At 40.4% G+C, this 20,032-nt stretch overlaps 1 protein-coding gene and 1 pseudogene across 8 annotated transcripts in view; one reads left to right on the top strand and one right to left on the bottom strand.

The window, feature by feature from the left end:
• Window positions 1-610: 610 nt before the first annotated feature.
• LOC116912451 lies at window positions 611-1,198 on the bottom strand (annotated as a pseudogene).
• A 4,277-nt stretch (window positions 1,199-5,475) lies between these two features.
• Window positions 5,476-20,032, top strand: part of Epha5 (EPH receptor A5) — a 353,750-nt gene continuing 339,193 nt past the window's right edge. For 3 of the 8 annotated variants that reach the window (XM_032917098.1, XM_032917095.1, XM_032917101.1), the window contains exon 1: window positions 5,477-6,459. In XM_032917098.1, coding sequence (XP_032772989.1) covers window positions 6,273-6,459 — 187 coding nt within the window. In that variant the 5' untranslated portion in view covers window positions 5,477-6,272. Of the gene's footprint in view, window positions 6,460-20,032 lie in introns of all 8 variants that reach the window. The other 5 variants (XM_032917102.1, XM_032917100.1, XM_032917103.1 and 2 more) reach the window with 2 other exon arrangements.

Here is a 20,032-nt window from a genome sequence, read left to right as displayed (position 1 = left end):
ATTTAATGGGGCTTTACCAGGCACAATCGCATCATTCTGAGGATGCTTTCCTATTGCTTTAGCCTCAAGAGTCCTTATTATTTCACTGTCTACTTCTTCACATGACACCGGTTGTCCAAGACGCTGGAGGCAAGCACAGCCACCAAAGAACATCCTAGAAAGTCAGCTTGGTCCCGCATAGGCTGTAGCAGCCTTGGCCTTGCGCTGTGTTACAGTGTTCTCAAAGTTCGATCATCGGTGTGTGGATGATTAAAGAATAAGTCAGCATGAGGCAAGGTGGCTTTTGGGCGCACAGTGATTCATCTGAACATCTTTTCCAGCTTTACCACAGAGTTCCTTTAATAACAGAGTGAAGAATGCATTCTGTTCTTAAAAGCCAAAGAAAGGGAAAGTACTCTGGTGATGATGAGATAGGTATTTGGGAAATTTAGTTTCTAGGGTAACATTTTGAATTTTATGTTAAAAATTAAATTATATTTCTGAACCTCTGCTCAATTCTTTCATACTTATTTCTTTTTTTTTTTCAATATATAAGTCTTTTATTGTTCCCACAGAGCCCAAACTGTACTTGTGATCAGGATCTTGTTTCTGGAGCTGGGAAACTGAGGTCTTATTCGTCAGGCTGCTGCACGGTTCCCTTCTCAGAAACATAGATGCCATTCAAAAAACTTCCTGATAGCCTTGTTTTTAACTGTCGTGGCTTGCTGAATCAGAGCTGCTGAATTTGAAACAAGTTCGATATCATTTCCTTCAAGGATTAACTCATCCTTCTGGGCTTGAGAGACAGAGCAAGCAACACCTGTCCTCATCCGAACCCTCCGGATGTATTTTTCACCCAAGAAATTTCGGATTTCAACCAGAGACCCGTTCTCCTGAATAACAACGTTGATAGGGAAGTGAGCATCCACAGACCTCATCTTGTAACGGAAGCCCAGTGTCACACCCTTGATCACGTTCTGAACACGACTGAGGTGGTTCTGACAGTGGCCAGTTCCTTCCTGTTACCCCACCACTTGTCAACACGGAGCCTTTTCTTTTTCTTTCCAAGAAGACTCAGCTCTACATTGATGTGATTGAAGTTCCCCTGGGGCCCTTCACAATGACTGTGCGCCCCTTCAGAGTGATGTCGACATTTTCTGGAATGATGTCGACAGTCTGATTGCTGAGAACGGTCTTCATTCTCGCAGTAGATGGGGCAAAGAGACTCATACTTATTTCTTTTGTGTTTTTATTGATGCTCGTGTGTGTGTGTGTGTGTGTGTGTGTGTGTGTGTGTGTGTGTGTGTGTGTGTGTGTGTGTGGTATCTATCTGTACATATGCCACGTGGGTGCCCGCAGATCTAGCAGTGGGCATCAGCCACCCAATGTGGGTGCTAGGAACCAAACTCATATCTTCTGGAAGAATAGTATTTCTAACAACTAAGACTCCTGAGCCCAATCTACTAATTTTTCCAAATGCAATTATTCGCTGGGTGTTAAAGTGTCAACCGGTAACCAACAACCTGTAAATAAAATATAGCTCCCATTAAATCTTAGAAAAGGGGATCATTAGTGGAGAGACTTGGATCTAGGTTTTTAGGAAAAAAAATATGTTAATGACGTAACTTCATACAAATTATTCCACGTTCACTAAATAATTCAGGATATAAACGGATGGGACTGTTATTGTGTCTCTGAACTTTGAAGACTTGATTACTTAAATATAGTGTGAATAGTTTCTTTCAGATCCAAGTAATTGACATCATCATGGAGCAAATAGAAATCCTAAAAATTAACTTTATTTGTGGTGTTTTATAGCTCCTCTAGACCATAGTTTAATTTACTTGCTCCCCTATTACTTTTTACAAAATTCCCTCTGAAAAGAATTATGTAATGGCAAAAATCATTTTAATTAAAAGATTCAGAGATTGTTGTTGTTTTCTACAATGTTTTATGCATGAGTTCTGTGTCATTTGTCTGTGCTAATGTTAGCTGTCTACAGATCTTAATCCTGATGGCACATTATTTCCACTCTATCTACACACACACACACACACACACACACACACACACACACACACACACACAGACATACACACACAGACACACACACACAAAGACAGACAATATTGTAATTATTGATTTCTGTCTCCAAGTCGTGATTATTTATATCTTTAGTTCCTTTATTTACCTCTTTCTTCACCTTTTGCTTACTGTATTATTTGATTTTGTTTTAAATCAATCACAGAAACATATTTTTACCAAATTGTCCAGCATAATGTGGAGTTTTGAGATCACCGTCTCTGTTTACTCATCACTGTGTAGAAATATATGTATGCCTTACTTCTGTTGCACTGGCTTTTTTAAAAAATAAAGCCAGAACATATGTTAAAATTCAAATGTTCTACCAGCTGTGTGACTACTCAGGTCACCTAATCTCCTTCCCTATTTTCTCATTAACTTTGGGCTAATAATTACACCCACCCATATTATGGCTGAAGCAATTAATGTAATGTCATCAAGCAATACTTTACACAGAGTAAATTTTCAGTAAATAATATAATGTTTTGTACCATGACAGTTTTTATTCTGAGTGCATAAAAGATATATATGTGGGCTTTTAATTTATTCACTATATCCACAACATTGAAAGTACAAGGGCACTCGACTCTCAAGGTGTTCTGTCAAGGTTACTCTACATATTTTTTTCTAAGAACAAATAAATTTGCAAACAAACAAAAATAATAATCCAGCTCAGTAGAAAAGCAAAGATTTAAGAAGAAATCAGAAACTTTCTCAATTTGAAACATATTTTTATGACAAATATAGATGATAGAATATTCAAACCAATAAGCTGCGCTGACCTTTTATTGTGGAGCGTTGTAGGTAAGAAAGAAAACCACAACTCTAGTTTTATTCAATGCCTTGGTTCCACGGGGTGGGCAAAGATTAATTATATGCCACGAAGATAACATATGGCCAAGTGCAAGGTCTTTGAAATTGAGGTCAATGCCAAACAACCGCCATAGAATTCTCTGATTATCAATCTTTGGTAAAAATAAATATCATTGTCTTTGGGACTTCTTTTTACAGCTGTTATGTCTTTCAAAATATGTGATAAATACTATTAAACAAATCCTGGACAATAAAAACACTTTTACATTAGGCATTGTGAATCACTTAAATCATTCATTGTGATTAGAAGACAACACTCTTAGAGCCATATGACCAATGCCCAAAGGGATCTTGGATATACTTGGTGTAGGCTGTATTTTTATTATATATAAATATATAATATATGTTATGTGTATGTATTTAGACAATTATCTTTAGCCTTTCATTTGGTAAATAGTGACGTCATGTTGTCTGCTAGAAACCCCAAGCTGTGGAACTTTCTAAGAAACAAACCAACCCAATCTATCTTTTCAGGGAGACCTCAGGCCTGAATAGCTGAGCTTCAGTGCTAGCTATGGAGCAGTGCGGTCTATAGTGAGGAAATTTAATGTATGAGTTGAGAAAACTTCTACAGAAAGGAGTATCGGGCATCAAAATCAGAGAAGCATGAGACGTTTCAGGAAAAGAGAGCATCGAATTTAAAATTTTACCAAGCCATAACACAGAAAGTTTGTCTACAGTTTTTTATTTTAATGCGGGAATGTAAACTCTAGGCTATACTTATTTGATTTCTAGATAATTGATTTTAAATAATTACACGTCCTTTACTACTCTAGACTAGGCAGCACAGACACACACACACACACACACACACACACACACACACACACACACACACACAGTAAATAAGGAGGATGTGGAAGCTTGAAGACTTCCTCTGTAAACCCCTGATCTCACTAATGAGAACGCAGAGGTCAAAGGTGTAAAGCGCGTACTCGGGGGCCCCTGAATGGCCCATGTCTTGTGCTATCTTTCTGGTGGACTGCAAGGTTTTGGATTCCTTCCTTGCTATTCCGTATTGAAATTCTTAAGTAACTCAGCTATAAACCAAGGTGGAGGAAAGACTCCTATTTTGAATGGTCTTCAAATAGACACATAAATTTTAACTTTCCATCTCACAGAAAGGCTTTTTGCCAAACTGGAAGACAGATTCACTGCCACTCCTCTGTATTGGCTTCATGCATTTGGAGCACATTATAATAGAATGAATCTGCGCTCAGCTTCCTATTGCCAAAACATTCAGGGAAGAAAAAATAATAAAATAAAACGATCCAAGATGAGCTTTCACCTCTTTAAACGAGGGTGCCACGGCTGAGCTGTTTTTTCTCCTTTATTTTTTCTTCCTAAGCAAACCCCAAAGGGCACACTCATCTCCCAATTGTGATAAATTTATGGTGAAGACATCAACAGTCTAGGTGTGTCAGACTGGTGTGCAGCTTCAGTGGATGTGAGCGGAGCCCCGTCTTAAAAAGTAGTTATCAAAGGCCGGATTGAATGAGATCCCTTTCTTCTGAAATCACACATTTGGGGAGACACTTTGCATTCTGATATAGAAAGCTGGCCTCCTAAAATTGCCCTTCTTGTGTATCTCTTTGAAACAGTGAGCGAGTAAATTGAAAGAGGTTATTAAAGCAGGAAGACGCAACACAGGGGAAGCACAGAAAATGGGATGCTCTTAAGCTGCGTTTTCCTGGTTATTTGTTATTCTTTCAGTGTAATGGACCACGGGCAATTAAAATAATTAAAAATGGTAGAGCTTTGGCATTATTATACCCGCGTTAATTTCACTGGAATTAACTGCATGTTTCCCCATTACGTAATTTCAATGCTAAAGTATTCTATCACTGAAATAAATGAATTAAGTCTTCATGTGTTACAAAGTACCTAGCCTAGTACAAATGCCAGCAGTCAAATTCTTTGATTCCCTAAGAGCTCAAACCGACCTACTGTCCCTGACTTCAGAGTCTACAGTTTACTTCTCAAGAAACGTGTTGAGTAATTATCTCATTCCAGAAGAGCAGAAAGAGTCAAAGGAACTGAGGGACATGGGTGTTTAAGGCACTAGCCAAGGAGCAGCAGAGCCTGCGAATGTGAGGTTATATGACGACAAGGTTGTTGGTGCCACCGCCTGCAAAGGGCAGCAGGCACTGTGCCAGACTCAGGGACCCGCTGCTCCTCCTGCTGAGGGCTGAGCTAGGGCTGGCTTCCCTTCCTCCTTCAGGGACCTCTGGTCCTCGCAGGCGTCGTCGAGAGGATTCTTTACCCTAATTATCCCGGGAGGAAGACGTGCCTTTCTCGGAAACCGCTAGGCAACACTCACCACGGCAGCCTGCAGATTACTTCCCTCCGTGGGTGTGCGACTTCGTTTAAGCAAGTCACACTTACAGTAGCTTGTCACTGGCGAGGCCGCGAGCAGCAGAGGGCGGGGGAGCGCAGGGCGGAGGGAGGAGGTGGGAGGCGCGGAGTCGGGCTCCGGGAGACGCTGGAGCTCCAGACACAGCAGGAGCGAGCGAGCGAGCGAGCGAGCGAGCGAGCCGCGCGGGTGCAGTCGCCGGCTCGCCCTGGCCGCCGCGCACTCCGCCTCCGCGTTGAGCAGCGGGAACTGCAGCGGCTCCGAGCCTCCGGGCTCTGCTCCGCTCCCGGGTCCGCGCTCCAGCCCGCTCCGCCCGCCGCACCGCCCCCAGCAGTGCTCAGCCCGCAGCGATTTGACTTCCCTCTGCCGGCCTCTCCAGTTCTCTAGATCTCTCGCTGCCTGGGCTCCACTCTGCTCGGTGTAGGCAACACACCGTTGGCTCTACTCTTCTCCCCTTGAGCCGTAGACACTCTGCTTGCTTTTTCCCCTCTTCCCTCCTCCTTTTTTACGGAAAACATCATCTAGATTTAAGATGACTCGTCTTCTTTAATCTCGTCCGTATCAGCACTGAAGACTGAAAGGGAACCTTCACCACCACTCCAACCCTGGTGGCACTTTAAAAAAAAAAAAATAACAGTTCTAAAAAAGAAAGGGGGACCAAAAACCAGAAAAAGGAAAGTCTTAAGAGGCAAAGAAGCGGGACTCGGGACCCTCTGCAGAGCCTTGACTCAGCCCACCCAGGACCGTACTAGCCATCCGAACTTCTAATTCATCTTATCCAACTGAAAGGGAGGGCGACACGAGCCAGAAGCAAACTTCGGCGGTCTCTGCGGATCTGTGATTCCCACATTGAGAGGGGTCGAGAGCCAGAAGGCACAGGACCCCACCAGGAGGAGGAGTTCCGCGCCTCTCTCGCCCCTTCCACCAAGCCTGAACCTTAGACTGAACCACGCGGGACCTAAGAGGCAGAAGAGGGTAGTAGAAAATGCGGGGCTCCGGGCCCCGCGGTGCGGGACGCCGACGGACCCAGGGCAGAGGTGGCGGCGGCGACACCCCCCGCGTCCCTGCCTCTCTGGCCGGCTGCTATTCCGCACCTCTAAAGGGGCCCCTCTGGACGTGCCTTCTCCTGTGTGCGGCGCTCCGGACCCTCTTGGCCAGCCCCAGTAACGAAGGTAGGGTAATGGAGGTGGGGACCCGTGCGCCCTGGGGTGGATGGGTGAGGTGGAGCTTGTATCTACCGGGTCGCAGCGCTCCAAGCGCCGCTGCCGAGACTAAAACCCGCTCTTCAGCTCCAATTAATGTTTGTCCGCTTTTGCTGGCGTACCCGGATCTCTCTGGTATCTTTGGTTGCATTGTTTGACATAGCTGCAGAGTGCTCGCCAGGCAAAGAACCTGCCTGAGGACTGAGACTGGTTGGGGGCTGGGAAGTTGGAAGCCTGACGGAAAGAGGGCTGAGACCTGAGCTGGGAGGTTGGGTGCGGTTGGGTCCTGAGAACCTGGAGAAGTGACACATCCGGCTTATTGAGAGAGATGACAACAAGGCTCTTCGGATGTGTGTGGGGGTTTAGAAACCATTATTTGATGCTGGTTTTGGAAGACGATTTCAGGGTGGCTGGTGATTTTATTTTGGAGAAAGTGTCTGCCCCGGGAGCTGTTATTTAGGGCACCACTAGCTGCTTTACAAGCTGGGTAACGAGAGCTTTAATTTTTGAGTGGGGGGGAGGCGTCGCGAAGGGCAGAAACTGATGGATGCCCTTCTTTCTGCAGGGGGCTCACTAACACTCTAAAGCTGAGGTAGGGCAAGGCGGGAAGGTGGGATGGTGTTGGAAGAGACAACCAGGAAGTTGTTCATGGATCCCACCAAAGCTTATCTGGTGAGAAAGATTTGTCCGAGCCAGAGGCACCAGGTCTTGAAGTACCCAACCTTCCTATCCCCAGTTTTTTGGCTCCGGACTGTTTTGCGTTCCTCTGGGAGAGTAAACCTGGAGTCAGGAATGCCACCTGTGTTCCTTCCCTTGAGCTGGCCTCAGCCTCTGAGAAACCAGTCTTGCTCCATTCTATGGCCCCGGTCCCACACTGTAGGTCTGCCCCTCTTCCATACACCGTGGCTTGCTCTGGCCTCAGCTTAAGGGCTCGAGCCTTCACACAGGGGAGGGTGGAGCATGTGGAAAGGCGCTCAGCATCTCAGACCAGATTCTCTGGTTACCAGGAGTGGTCGACTTCACTGGGGAAGCATCAAAATCCTGTCCAATCGTCTAGGAGCCTGGGGTTTTAGCTCTGGGCTGTGGATGAGACTCCCGAGGTGTAAAATCTTAAACAAACCCTTGCACTTGGGGACAGGCTGTGCTGGACCTGACAGATGAAGTAGCAGCAGCAGAGTGGGTTATGCCCTCGTGACTAGCATAGATTCAGTCTGCTGGAGGAGACGCTGAGCTGCTAACCCCTAGTGCTGCCAGTTCCCAAGGAACCCTGCGAAAACAGGGCAGATGGAGACTCACACCCCACCCCACTGACTCTCTCGCTATGTTTATTATTAAACATCTGTTCAGAGGAATATGTGTATCTGTCTATGTCGGAAGCCAGGCTTCATGCTTAAGCCAATCAAGTTGCATTTTTTTCCCTCTCTAAAGTTTTTTTTTTTAAGTGGTGATTTTATTTTGTTTGTTTGTTTGTTTGTTTTCGACTTGAACCTTTGATTAAGGTCCTACGTTAAGGTCTCATTAGATTAGAAGTCCAAAAGCTCTAAGAGGGCTAATGCTGGGAAGAGAGTTTTGGGGGAAGGGAGGATAGAGGAAGAGGGAGGAGGAGGAGGAGGAGAAAAAGGGAGGAGGAAGAAGGGGCTTTTATGCGTCTTATTTCAACCAAAGGGCCATCCTGATTGAACTGTAAAACGATGTAAGGGTAATAGCACCCATCCTTTTCTCTACATCGCCATTTCAAACAACCTTCTATAACCCCCTTACAGGGTATACAATGGGGAAGGGAAATGGACTCAAGGAAGTCTCTATAAAAGAACTGAAGAAATAAATTATCAGGGAGTGTGACACCCAATGTGAATGAGGGCCAAGACTAAGGAGATCAAAAACAAGGAGAAGGAACCGGAAGGAAGTAGGGAAATAGCACAAGTCCCCAATGGTGCCCTAAGTAAAACTTACATCTTGGGGAATAGGGCCACGCAAGCACAAGCGTTAACACCCACAGGTTGTATGCTGTCTTCCCCAGCTAGTCAACCACACAGCTGACTTGGTTACATGCAGATGAGGGTTGGAGGAGCTAACAAAAGCAAGCTTGTGCTCTGAACACATCCAGAATCAAGTGTGCCTGCTGTTTGGGGTACATTTTGTGATGCGCAGTTAAAGATTTAATATTAGTGCTTTTTGAGGTTGCCTGTCCAGTTCATTCCTTCACTACCTAACGGGGCATCGTCTTTAATCCCATCCCAGATTACTTCTGGTGGTTTTTTTGTTTGTTTGTTTGTTTGTTTGGTTGGTTGGTTGGTTGGCTTTTTTTTTCTTCGAAATGTGGATTCTTTTCTTCTTTACATTTTCTTTGCCGCTCCTTTTAAAGATGGAGCAGTGACATACCTTATAAGAGTCATAGCGTCACTCTTTATTATTTATTTAATAAATGAGATGAAATGCATCATCCGCTTGTTTCTCGTTTTTATGAAAGAACTTTGAAAGGTCACCTACTGAAATGTTTTATGGACAAGCTAAACTTACTAAGGAATTGACTCATGAAATTTATAAAATTCATAAAAGTTGCTGTCTGCAACTTACATAGATGCTTAATGATTCTTCAGTCATATATGTGTCTATACATTACACACTTATAGAATGTGCATGATATAATTATGTGATAACGCGTCAGAGAAGAAGAAATAAATGTGAATCATCGTTAACACTCGTCATTCCCATTATTTCGGAAATCCATCTTTCCTGGATAACTATGTTCTAAGCAAATTATACAATCAATATTTGTTCATTTGTAATGTATAGGTATAAACCACACTTGGATGAAACATTTAGTCTGCATTAAGGTGTGCAAACATTTACTTAAAAATAAAATTACAAGCATTTTAGCAAAAGACTTTAATTTCAGATTGATCCAGGAGGACCGCATTAGTAAGTGCATCAACAAGTAAACAGTTCTAAGAAATTTAATAAGTAAAGTGGCTGTGCCAACAATTCTGAATTTTTGGAGGTGGCCCTGAACTTATTCAGTAACTGCCACTTTTTGCTGTCTGGAGATATATTTGTAAACAAGCATTATTTGACAAGTGCTTTTCTCAGCAGGGTTTCTTGGCCAATTACTGCAGAACAGCTCTGCATTGAAAATGATTCACCCGCAGTGAATCAAGCTTAATTCATTGAAGCTACAGTCAGTAATGCCCCAGTAAAGTGCTGACAGTTGTCAGCAGTGCGAATTTGAAAAGTCCAGTTTCTTGTCTCTGAATGTTTTTTTTTAAGTTTGAGCAAGGGGGATAGAAGGTTCTTGGAAAAGAAGCATAGAAGGGGGAAGTTGGCTAAAATGACTTGAAAGACAATCATAAAATTGTAAATATTTTCACTGGAAAGGGACTGAAAGTAAAGTTTGTTTAAGGATTTTTTTTTATCTTGGCTTATAATAGAACCAGGCCCATAAAACATATCTAAGGACACAATAGACTTGTAAAACTAAATGGCTTCATTTTGTAGCCCTGTCTTCCTGCTGTAATTCACTTCCTTTTAGATTAACCGGCAGGACCCCACAGAAAAGGACAGTAAAACCGTTCCCTCACCAGGACACTACTGAACAAGAAAAGAGAGCCATTACGTCCCTTTGAATCATAGATTGTTGGAACCAGAAGGCACCACAGCGAGTTTTGGCTTTTTGCTTAATAAACCATGAAGGTTGGGGGTGGGAATCTTGACATTTTAAGCTCTTTCTTGGTATCAGGGTGACAGGTAAAATGATTTCATTTCCTTATGCAAAACAGGAGTTAAAAATGAATAGCAATTCCACAGCTTGCAGTATAGTGCTTATTTTTTTTTTTAAGTTTTATCCTCGATATTTTTTCTTTAATATTGACTTTCTTGAAAGCTTGCATTTCTCTTTATTTGTTCGTCTGGTAGGTTGGTTGTTTTTCCTTATTGGGTATAAATGAGGTCATTGCAAAGGCTATTCATGAACTCTTATCACTGGGCCTCAGTGGTCACCTTCTGATGCTTAGAAATGCACCATTTGACATATTTATAGGTTCACAATGCTTCATAAGCTGTGAGCTCTCAGAGTAGGTATCTGGCAACAGCACAAAAAAATGTCAACTGCAAGTGGCTTAGCTTTGAGGACAAACATTCCCAAAGAATTTGATTCGGTATTGTCACCGATACAAAAATGACAGGATTTTCTTATTGGCAACTACTATGTTGGTTGTTTGGCTTTATCATTTGACTATCTTTTGTTTGATGTACTTCTTAAGATATTTGCTGGAATGGTTAATTAATTCCTCTTTCCTTTGAGAAAGTCATCCAACATTTTCCTGTAAATAAAGAGTGTGAAGGTACATCGTTGTATCGACTGACAGTGGCTGTTTTCTTTTTGGGGCAAAAATTAATTCTTAAAAAGTAATTCTTTAAAAACTCATTCTCTTCATTTAAGTTAGCAAATTTACGTTACTCCCGGATTGATTGAGCTTTGGTTAGCTGAGGTGTTTGGTTATATGGATGCTATTTTGATAGTTTGGAATCCAATACTACTTTTTCAAGAATCTTCATAAAGTATTAGAATTAATTGAAGGATGAATATCAAAATTTACTGACTAATTGCTAAAACCCCATTATTTCTATACATACCATAAAGAATATCTATGAATATAAAGAAGCCTGAGAGCTAAACATAAACATTGAGACCTTAGGAACTCAGAGTATCGATGTTGTTTTATGTGTACTGGGTACACTTCAGTAGGCACAGAAGGGTTCATACGGACATGCTTGACTAGGCAAATACAGACTCAGTTGTTTATAAATATTAACATAATCAATACCACAATTACCACAGTCTTTATATCATTGCACATGAGTAATTCAAAAGACCATTAGTATGAAAACATTATATATTCTATTTGTCTTAAAACTAAGGGTAGCACACATGGGCATCTATAGTCTACATGAAGTTTGGTTTCAAAAGAGTCCTAATGATGGAAATGATTCATACGTTTTAGATACGGTTTAATAATGTGTACACTTAAAGTCACTAAGCAAATGGTCTTGTGCAATGAGGCCCATTACCCATGTGTAAAGTAAGTAAAAGAATTTCCTGATGCAGTCGACAACAAGTTTTAAAGCATCCCAGAGCTTTACTACTGGAAGAAATGATTTTAAGCTTCCTACACTTGTAGGGCTTTTAGAAACCAGAAGTTCACCAGGGCAATCTGGCTCAAATCATTGGTCTCATTGAAAAAATTTTAACAGAATATAAACGAATTTTTTAAAAAAAATTGTTTTAAACTTCCAAAGATTTCAAAGCATAAGCATATATGAACGTATCCCTTTGTTTTTGTTGTTCGTGTTTTTAATATTTACTTTATAAGACTATTAAATCGAGAACATTAGTTTCATGGTTTTCAGGTGGTCGGGCATTCAGAGTCAATGCGGGCGTCTCCCCGCCCTAACATTCCCCTACACTAGGTGGGGTCCAGCCTTGGCAGGACCAAGGGCTTCTCCTCCCATCCGCTGCTACATATGCAGCTGGAGCCATGGGTCTGTCCATGTGTACTCTTTGGATGGTGGTTTAGTCCCTGGGAGCTCTGGTTGGTTGATATTGTTGTTCTTAAGGGGTTGCAAACCCCTCCAACTCCTTCAGTCCTTTCTCTAAACTTTAAACTTTTCAGACATGACAAAATAGATGGCTGCCTAAGACTTCTAAGTGTACATTTGCTCAGCTCACATTTGATAATCTCTCCATTCATTTGTAGAATGGATGTTTTCGGTAATTTTAGTAAGATCACTGATGCTGTACAAGGTGCTGTGAAATAGATTAACTAAATTAGATTATAAATGGTGTAGACATCCTTAAAAATGAAAAGTACTCTTCTCATCCTCTCAAGTTTGAAGCCTCAGGCATGAGTATTTGTGAATTTTATCTAATGGCAGAAGTTTTATGAATACAAGCGATTCATTCAACTCAATCATTCTTACCACATCAGATAAAGATGTGGATATAATTGATGTTAACATTAGATAATATATGAAATTGAACATTTTAATGTAACTATTTTTATTGACATCGTGGCAAACAGTTTAAAATATCTATTTAATCTATTTCTCTGTCATCTAAGATACTACTGACTGATAATAAGTGCTGCTGAAAAAAATTAGTCTTGATATGTGTACCAAGTTGAATTGGACCTAGTTGAATGCCTAGTAATTGATATAGTGTTGCTTCTATTTTTCTCAAAGCTCATTTTTTTTTTATCTAGCACTTCTAATAAGAATCACAGATTTTACAGTCATAAAACTTTAATGTTGTAAGAAACATACTATAAGTTTCTAAAAGTATTTATGATCTTGGATGGTTACATTCATTAAATGTTATTATATTAGTTTACACTTTTAAAATGGTTTTTATCTTCAGTGATTTTTCCAGAAGCAATAAAGAATTGTGTCTGAAACACTGACTGAAAAACCTTTTTCTTTCCCTTTTTTTAAAATTTAAAGTCTGTATTACATGGGCTAAATAAAGACACATATGTTATTCTACATTAGTAGTACTTCAAAATATAAGTTGTCTCTATTTATATGCATTTTTATTGGGTATTTTTTATTTACATTTCAAGTGTTATCCCCTTTCCTGGTTTCCTGTCCATAAACCCCCTATCGCAACCCCCTTCTTCTGTGAGGGTGTTTCCCCACCCATCCACCCACCCCTTCCTGCCTCCCGGCCCTGACATTCCCCTGCACTGGAGGGGGGGGGTCCAGCCTTGGCAGAACCAAGGGCTTCTCCTCCCATTCTCTGTTACATATGCAGCTGGAGCCATGGTTTGTCCATGTGTACTCTTTGGATGGTGGTTTAGTCCCTGGGAGCTTTGGTTGGTTGATATTGTTGTTCTTAAGGGGTTGCAAGCACCTTTAGCTCCTTCAATCCTTTCTCTAACTCCTCCAACGGGGACCCTGTTCTCAGTTCAATGATTGGCTGTGAGCATTCACCTCTGTATTTGTCATGCTCTGGCAGAGCCTCTCGGGAGACAGCTATATCAGGCTCCTGTCAGCATGAACTTCTTGGCATCAGCAATATTGTCTGGGTTTGGTGGCTGTATATGGGCTGAATCCCCAGGTAGGGCAGTCTTTGAATGGTCAGCTCCAAACTTTGTCTCCATATCTCTTATGAATATTTTTGTTCCCCCTTTTGAGAAGGACTGAAGCATCTGCTCTTTGGTCATCTACTGAAAACCTAAAACCTCTGTGTGTGTGTGTGTGTGTGTGTGTGTGTGTGTGTGTGTGTGTGTGTGTGTGTGTGTGTGTGTGTGAATTTTGCCTTTAGAGTACCCAATTAGCTGTGTTCCATTTAAATAAAGCCTAGCAGGCTCTGAATATAATTAAACTTCACTGCAGCTTGCTTTTCCTATAGGGGGCACAGCCTTTAGTCTCTTATCACCTTATGAGCTACTTTATTAATATCATTTGAATTATTTCTTATACAATGGAGGAACATACAATCCTTTGTTGAATGGGGTCGTATCTAGGTCATGCCTTCTTCCTTCTGTAGCTCTCAGTGACTATTCGTGGTTTTAATCTTTATGCATCCATTTAAGACTGAATAATAACTTTGCTAGGATGTGCTTGAAAGTGCCAAGCATTCATGGAAAGGTTGGAGCGAGGCTGAAAGAAAGAGTGGGGAACAATTTAAATATGGTATAATAAAACCTCAATAATAAAAGCATTGCACTCTTCTAAAATCTTCTTTAAAGGGACTATGCCATTCATGCTTACACACATATTTTAATTTTTACATTTGATTCTCCATGCCTCTGAAGATACAACAGTGTGAAGAGAAAAAGGAACTCTTTGGTTCCTATTATTTCATATATGTAGAATTTATAGTTCTCGTAATTTTTTTGTGAGATCAGTTGCTTAGTTGGGTCATGGCAAGCACTTGTAGCATTCGACACACCACAGTTCATGTAAAAGGGATTTAAGTGTTTGTGATCCTTCTACATATATTTCACTGACTGGATTATTGCCCAGACTACCTTCTCCATCAGTTCAGTTTGTCTCCAGTTCTAAACAAACTGGGCTATAGCTCTCAGCAAATGATTCTGAAAAACCATCAAATCCTCAAAGATCCAAAACCTGAAGGTTGAAATATTTTGCATATGCTTTGTGAGAAATGTTCCTACTTGGAAACATGTTTCGGGCTAAGTATTGCATGATTTGAAGAAAATACAGTCTGTTCTACTTGAAGATGGGGGCTGTCTTTTTGTCTCGTGATAATTTCCTACTCTTATTTTCATCTGCGGGAACTCTTAGTTTCATCCTTTTCCTCTCTTTGGAAAGAAGCACAAGTAAAGGGGGGGGGGTCCGAATCCAAAACTTCTGTCCTCAGCTACCCCCCAAATGTGTCACCATTTCAAAAAGGATATTAAGAAGATCAGACATTCCTCTTAATTAAAAGGAAGAATCTTCTACCTAAATAATAGATTGCACCAAACTCCATTATCGGCTGTTTACTTAATTCATGAACCATAAGAAGAGTTTAAGTATTGGCTGTCTTCAAAGGCAACTCACTTACTTTGCCTTGGCAGGACAGCCTCAGGATGTGCTAATGTCTTCTCTGTGGAAAGACCAACTCAGCAGGTAAATCCAGCTGGCACCAGTTCAACCCCTGCAGTTCCTAGCAGGCGCTTGCCATCTGAGCCAAGTTTAACTGTCATGCAGAACCCTTCCCTTCTGTAATGGCTTACAGAGGTGGGAAAGACTTCCCCTGGTGGACCCTCTTTTCCTAGAAGGGCTTCAGTGACGACAGCGACAGCATAGAAACGTGTATTTCTCCTCCTAAGAGCCACATCCATTCTGCCATAGGGAAGACTGAAGACTGGCCCTGCTTGATGGACTTTAATGATCTATGGTTTTGAACCATAACCTTTCATTTTCCTTGAGAGGAGAGGAGGAAGGTGCAACCGAAACAAAACTAAATAACTTCTCTAAGATATTAGATGTGGTTCATTGGTATTGAACGAAGCCTGTGAAACCAAGTATGCAGGGACAAAGGTGCTATGAAATGACAATATCAGAAAAAAAAATAATCTGGCTTTGTATTTTGAAGCCAGTTAGTTTTATTGGTGGTAATCCCCATCATTTCCTACATTCTTTAGTAATCCACTGTAGCTTGTTGTAATTCAGCTGAGTTGTCTACAATGGGGTTGCTATAATGAAGTTTCATATTTCACATAACCATAGCATAACTGAATGAAGTAAGTTTTTAATTGATAGAATTCTACACCGAAGAAGAGGGAACAGGAAGCCCAGGAGAGGGGCTGAGTAAATGTTCTCAGTCAGCCATGTATTTGGGTTCTAGATTGCGTCAGGATAGAAGTTAATATTGTCTGGGAGAACGTCCATAAAAAAAAAAATAAATAACACAAAAACTTTCTTCTTATTCCTCCTTCCCGTCTCCTACTCCTTCTTCCCCTCCTCCTCTTATTCTTCTTTATCTTCTTCTCAGATTTGACAGAAATGTTGATCTTGGCGACCTTTCAATAGTGCTTCATTTGCATAGGTGTAGTCCTTGTCATTGAGTCCTGGGCTTTCATTTTCATCAGTTTTCTAAGGTACATCTTGCATGATAGATAAGAATGAAGAGCCTTAGAGACCCTGACCCTGCAGCTTTGCTGTGTGTTATGAGATTACATGAATCGGCCCCTTCTGGATATACACAATAAACGTGGATATGTCAGGGATTATCCTCAGAGTTGCTATGAAGTGGAACAGGAACAGTGCTATAGTGTTATTAGAACAGTGGAATAGAATAACTCTATAGTGTTGCAGAGAGTTGCTAAAGTCCCTTGGCTAAATAACCAATACTCTCACAACACGGTGCACAGGGTATTTGAGACATTATTTCTCAATTACAGGTCATCATCTTCCCTGAACTGGTAGATTTAAAAACCATCCTGGGATGGGAAGGCAGTTTAACAAAAGGAATTGAGAGAAACGTCCCACGCAGCTGTACAAACTAAAAATGAACCACATGTGTCCCACTTCTCTACTGGGTTTCTCTATCTAATGACACATTTGGTGATTTGACCAGGAGAGAAAGGAAAAGTTAAATACAAGAATCAGGAGTATGAATGCTGTGTCTTACTTTGACTTTCCACAGAGAACTGATGCTTCTTATCAACTAAGTGAAACGTCAAGGGATATGTGCAAGTAGTTTGAACATTTGCCATCATGTTAGAGTTTTAGGATAATTCCTGTGTGTGCCCTGATTTGTTACAAATTTTACAGGAATGTATACATGCATAAAACATGAAAATACAACTAGTAACCTTGAATACAGCAAGAAGATCATTCAATTAACTGGCTCTCCATTTTGAAAATCCATTGCAGGGAAAATGCTTAAATGATCTTGATACAGATAGGTGACCCTCTGGATTCCAGTATTAAATACAGTTTTCCATTCTCATTTCCCAGAACATTTATCTTTTTAGTAACATGCATATTAACTATATTTCTTGGTAGTATGCGTAAGTATATATATTTTCAGAAAGTTTTTAACGTAATTACAAAGAGGCTGTTCTTTGGCACATACGAGACAATAGCAAAACACAAGAAAGTTTGGAGTATATTATTTAGTTGTAACATTGTATTGCTTGTAAATCTATAATTGCATACTCACCAATGCCTATGCCTCATTCACAAATTACAGCTGACATTCACTTTTGATTTATCACATGTCACTGCTGGGATTTGCATGTGCGTTTGTTTTCCTAGAAATGAGCCAAAGGAATCCTCATTATCATCATTTTTATTTTGAAGGAAAGTGAGTTAGTGTATAGTCAAATAACTTATCTTACTCTGAGTCAAAGTGGAAATGCTTTTACTCAAACTCAGGTGGCCTGACTTCAGGGCTAGTCTTACCCACTCTTGGTGCAAGGGGAAATATTGTCATGAAGAATCCACAGCCAGTCTTACTTTTGTCATCCCGGTAGTGTATTATTTTATAGAAAAGGGTGCATGCAAAGTGACTAGGATGGAAATATATTGTATTCTGGAGGATAACCATGTTAGTAGCAATATACTTAATCAATGCTTGCACATTTTGGATGTGCATACTCTTTTTCCACATGGTCCAGTTTTCACTAGCATACACTAAGCTCTCCCTTTATATCTTTCTTCCTAACTCAACCCATGTGTTCTTTGTCTTATCACTTTTTCTCTGGAATTTGAGAATATAAAAAAATTCAACTGTCATGCCAGGTCAATAGTCTGCTTTAGATCCATATTTTAATAATTTCATTAAGAATCTCTTCTCAAAACAATGTTACCTACTGTAGGATACCTCTCTTGTTCTTATAGGAAAGCAATGCACCTTCCAAAGTTTTAGTCAGCTTGTCACATATTGTAGTTTTCATGATAAGAAATGTCCCCTGAACATTAAGTGGAAAAATGTAGGTAATTTTTGTCTTTACTATGAACAAACTATCATGTTTTTCCTCCCCATTTACGTGTAAATTTAGATATAATATTTTATAATAGTTTTGAAAGATGTTTATATTAGGAAAGGATTTCTTGTTTTTCTTTTTTCTCATTTTTATTGGATATTTTTTATTTAAATTTCAAATGTTATTCCCTTTCCTGGTTTCCTGTCCATTAGCTCCATATACCATCCCTCTCCCCTTCTTCTATTCAGGTGTTCCCCCTCCCCAACCACCCCCATTCCTGCCTCCCCACCCTGACATTCCCCTACCCGGGGAGGGGGGTCCAGCCTTGGCAGGACCAAGGGCTTCTCCTCCCATTGGTGACGAACAAGGCCATCCTCTGCTACATATGCAGTTGGAGCAATGTGTCTGTTCATTTGTAATCTTTGGGTAGTGATTTAGTCCCTGGGAGCTCTGGTTGGTTCTTGTGGGGTTGCAAACCCCTTCAGCTCCTTCAGTCCTTTCTCTAATTCCTCCAACAGGGACCCCATTCTCAGTTCAACGGTTTGCTTTGTCTATGAATCTCATTAAAAGACCCTTATGAAAATATTCTTCACCTATATATTTCATTACAATATCCTTATTGGTAGTCTACACTAGATAAATTCATTACTGTTATAGAAGGATATAAATTAAGAAAGTATTATTTAATTTAAAATGCTAGATAATATCAAAGGCTAACACTCTTGGCCCAAAATGAGTTCCAAATCTCTAGATGTGCCATGAAGCAGTCAGGGCTCAGGCTCGAGTGGCTCAGACTTGAAGCTGTGGACCTTCAGCAAACTGGGCAACTCCTCTTCATCTGCTTCTGTGTCTGTAAATAGGAACGTTGGTATAATACAGTTTAGGATTGCACAGATTGAGCTCAGACCTTGAAAGTGCTTTGCAAACTTGTATGGCTTACAATATGACAGTGTCAAATATTATATGTTCAAAAACTTTGGATTGGCATTCCGACATTTAGCAAAGTGTTAATTAGTGAGCATTGTCTTATTTGTTGAAATGAAGATGCCAGCAGCAAGGTAAATGACTGCAGTTCAATAGCTCATAGAGTCCTTATTTACTCCCTTGGTAAAACTTTTCAATGGACTTCCAGCAGCCTTAGGTTACAAATCAAACCTTAATTATGAGTGCACAGTAACTTTTGATTTGCGTCAGGACCACACCTCCTGTCAGTTCCCCATCACTAACCAATGGAAGGAGAATGGTTTTCTCATCCTCAGTGACCCAGATTCTTCTAACACAATCAGCCACACCCACACTTGCTGCTAGATCTTTATCCTAGGTCTCTATAGATAGATTTCCGCAAGCTTGAGTTTCCATTTCTATTCCTGATGTGGACCATCACCTGAAATTGTGTTTTCACTTGTTTATGCCTTTCTGATTTTCCATAAACATGGAAAATCTTTAAAAATAAAAGCTACTCAGGGAAGCATTTCTCTGAAGTTGAATTTCAGTACAAACAAAGACCTTATGATTTTCCAACGAAAACAGTTTAATTCTACCAAACTAACAGTGGAATGTCTTAGACTTAACATTTCTTTGATACATCACTGTGGAGAAAGCATTACCTGTTTGGAAGGACATTGAGAGCCAAATCCAAAATGTAATTCTCCATCTGGAACATCAGGGAAGTACATTACACTCTATAAATCCATGTTTGATGAATGCATACTATGAAGTACATTCTTTAAGTGACTTAAAACTATTTTTAACAGCAATTTCTTTCAACATCCTATTCTATCCTTGGAGAAGCCAATATAACTCTTTTCTTAAATCCTTAATTAAGTGAACTTAGAATTGGTCTTATAAAGCCTCTAGTAAATTGAAAAGTTACTAACTAAAAGATTGTATGATTCGACAAGCAAAGTGAGCCGATACCAACATATGTGCTATCAGAACCATTTACTTTATATTTCTAAAATGTATCACAAAGATAAAATATCTATGAGAATCATATATATAAGGAGTGTTTTTATGTGTATTATGATTAATATTTTGTGATGGTATCAAGTACTGTTTTATTTTTGTCACTTCCCTATGGCAATCTTTTAGCATTCATACATTTG

The sequence above is a fragment of the Rattus rattus genome, chromosome 11 (assembly GCF_011064425.1).
Source record: "Rattus rattus isolate New Zealand chromosome 11, Rrattus_CSIRO_v1, whole genome shotgun sequence".
NCBI lineage: Eukaryota > Metazoa > Chordata > Mammalia > Rodentia > Muridae > Rattus > Rattus rattus.
The sequence above is the reverse complement of the archived record's forward strand: the minus strand, read 5'-3'. Positions and strand labels throughout refer to the sequence as shown.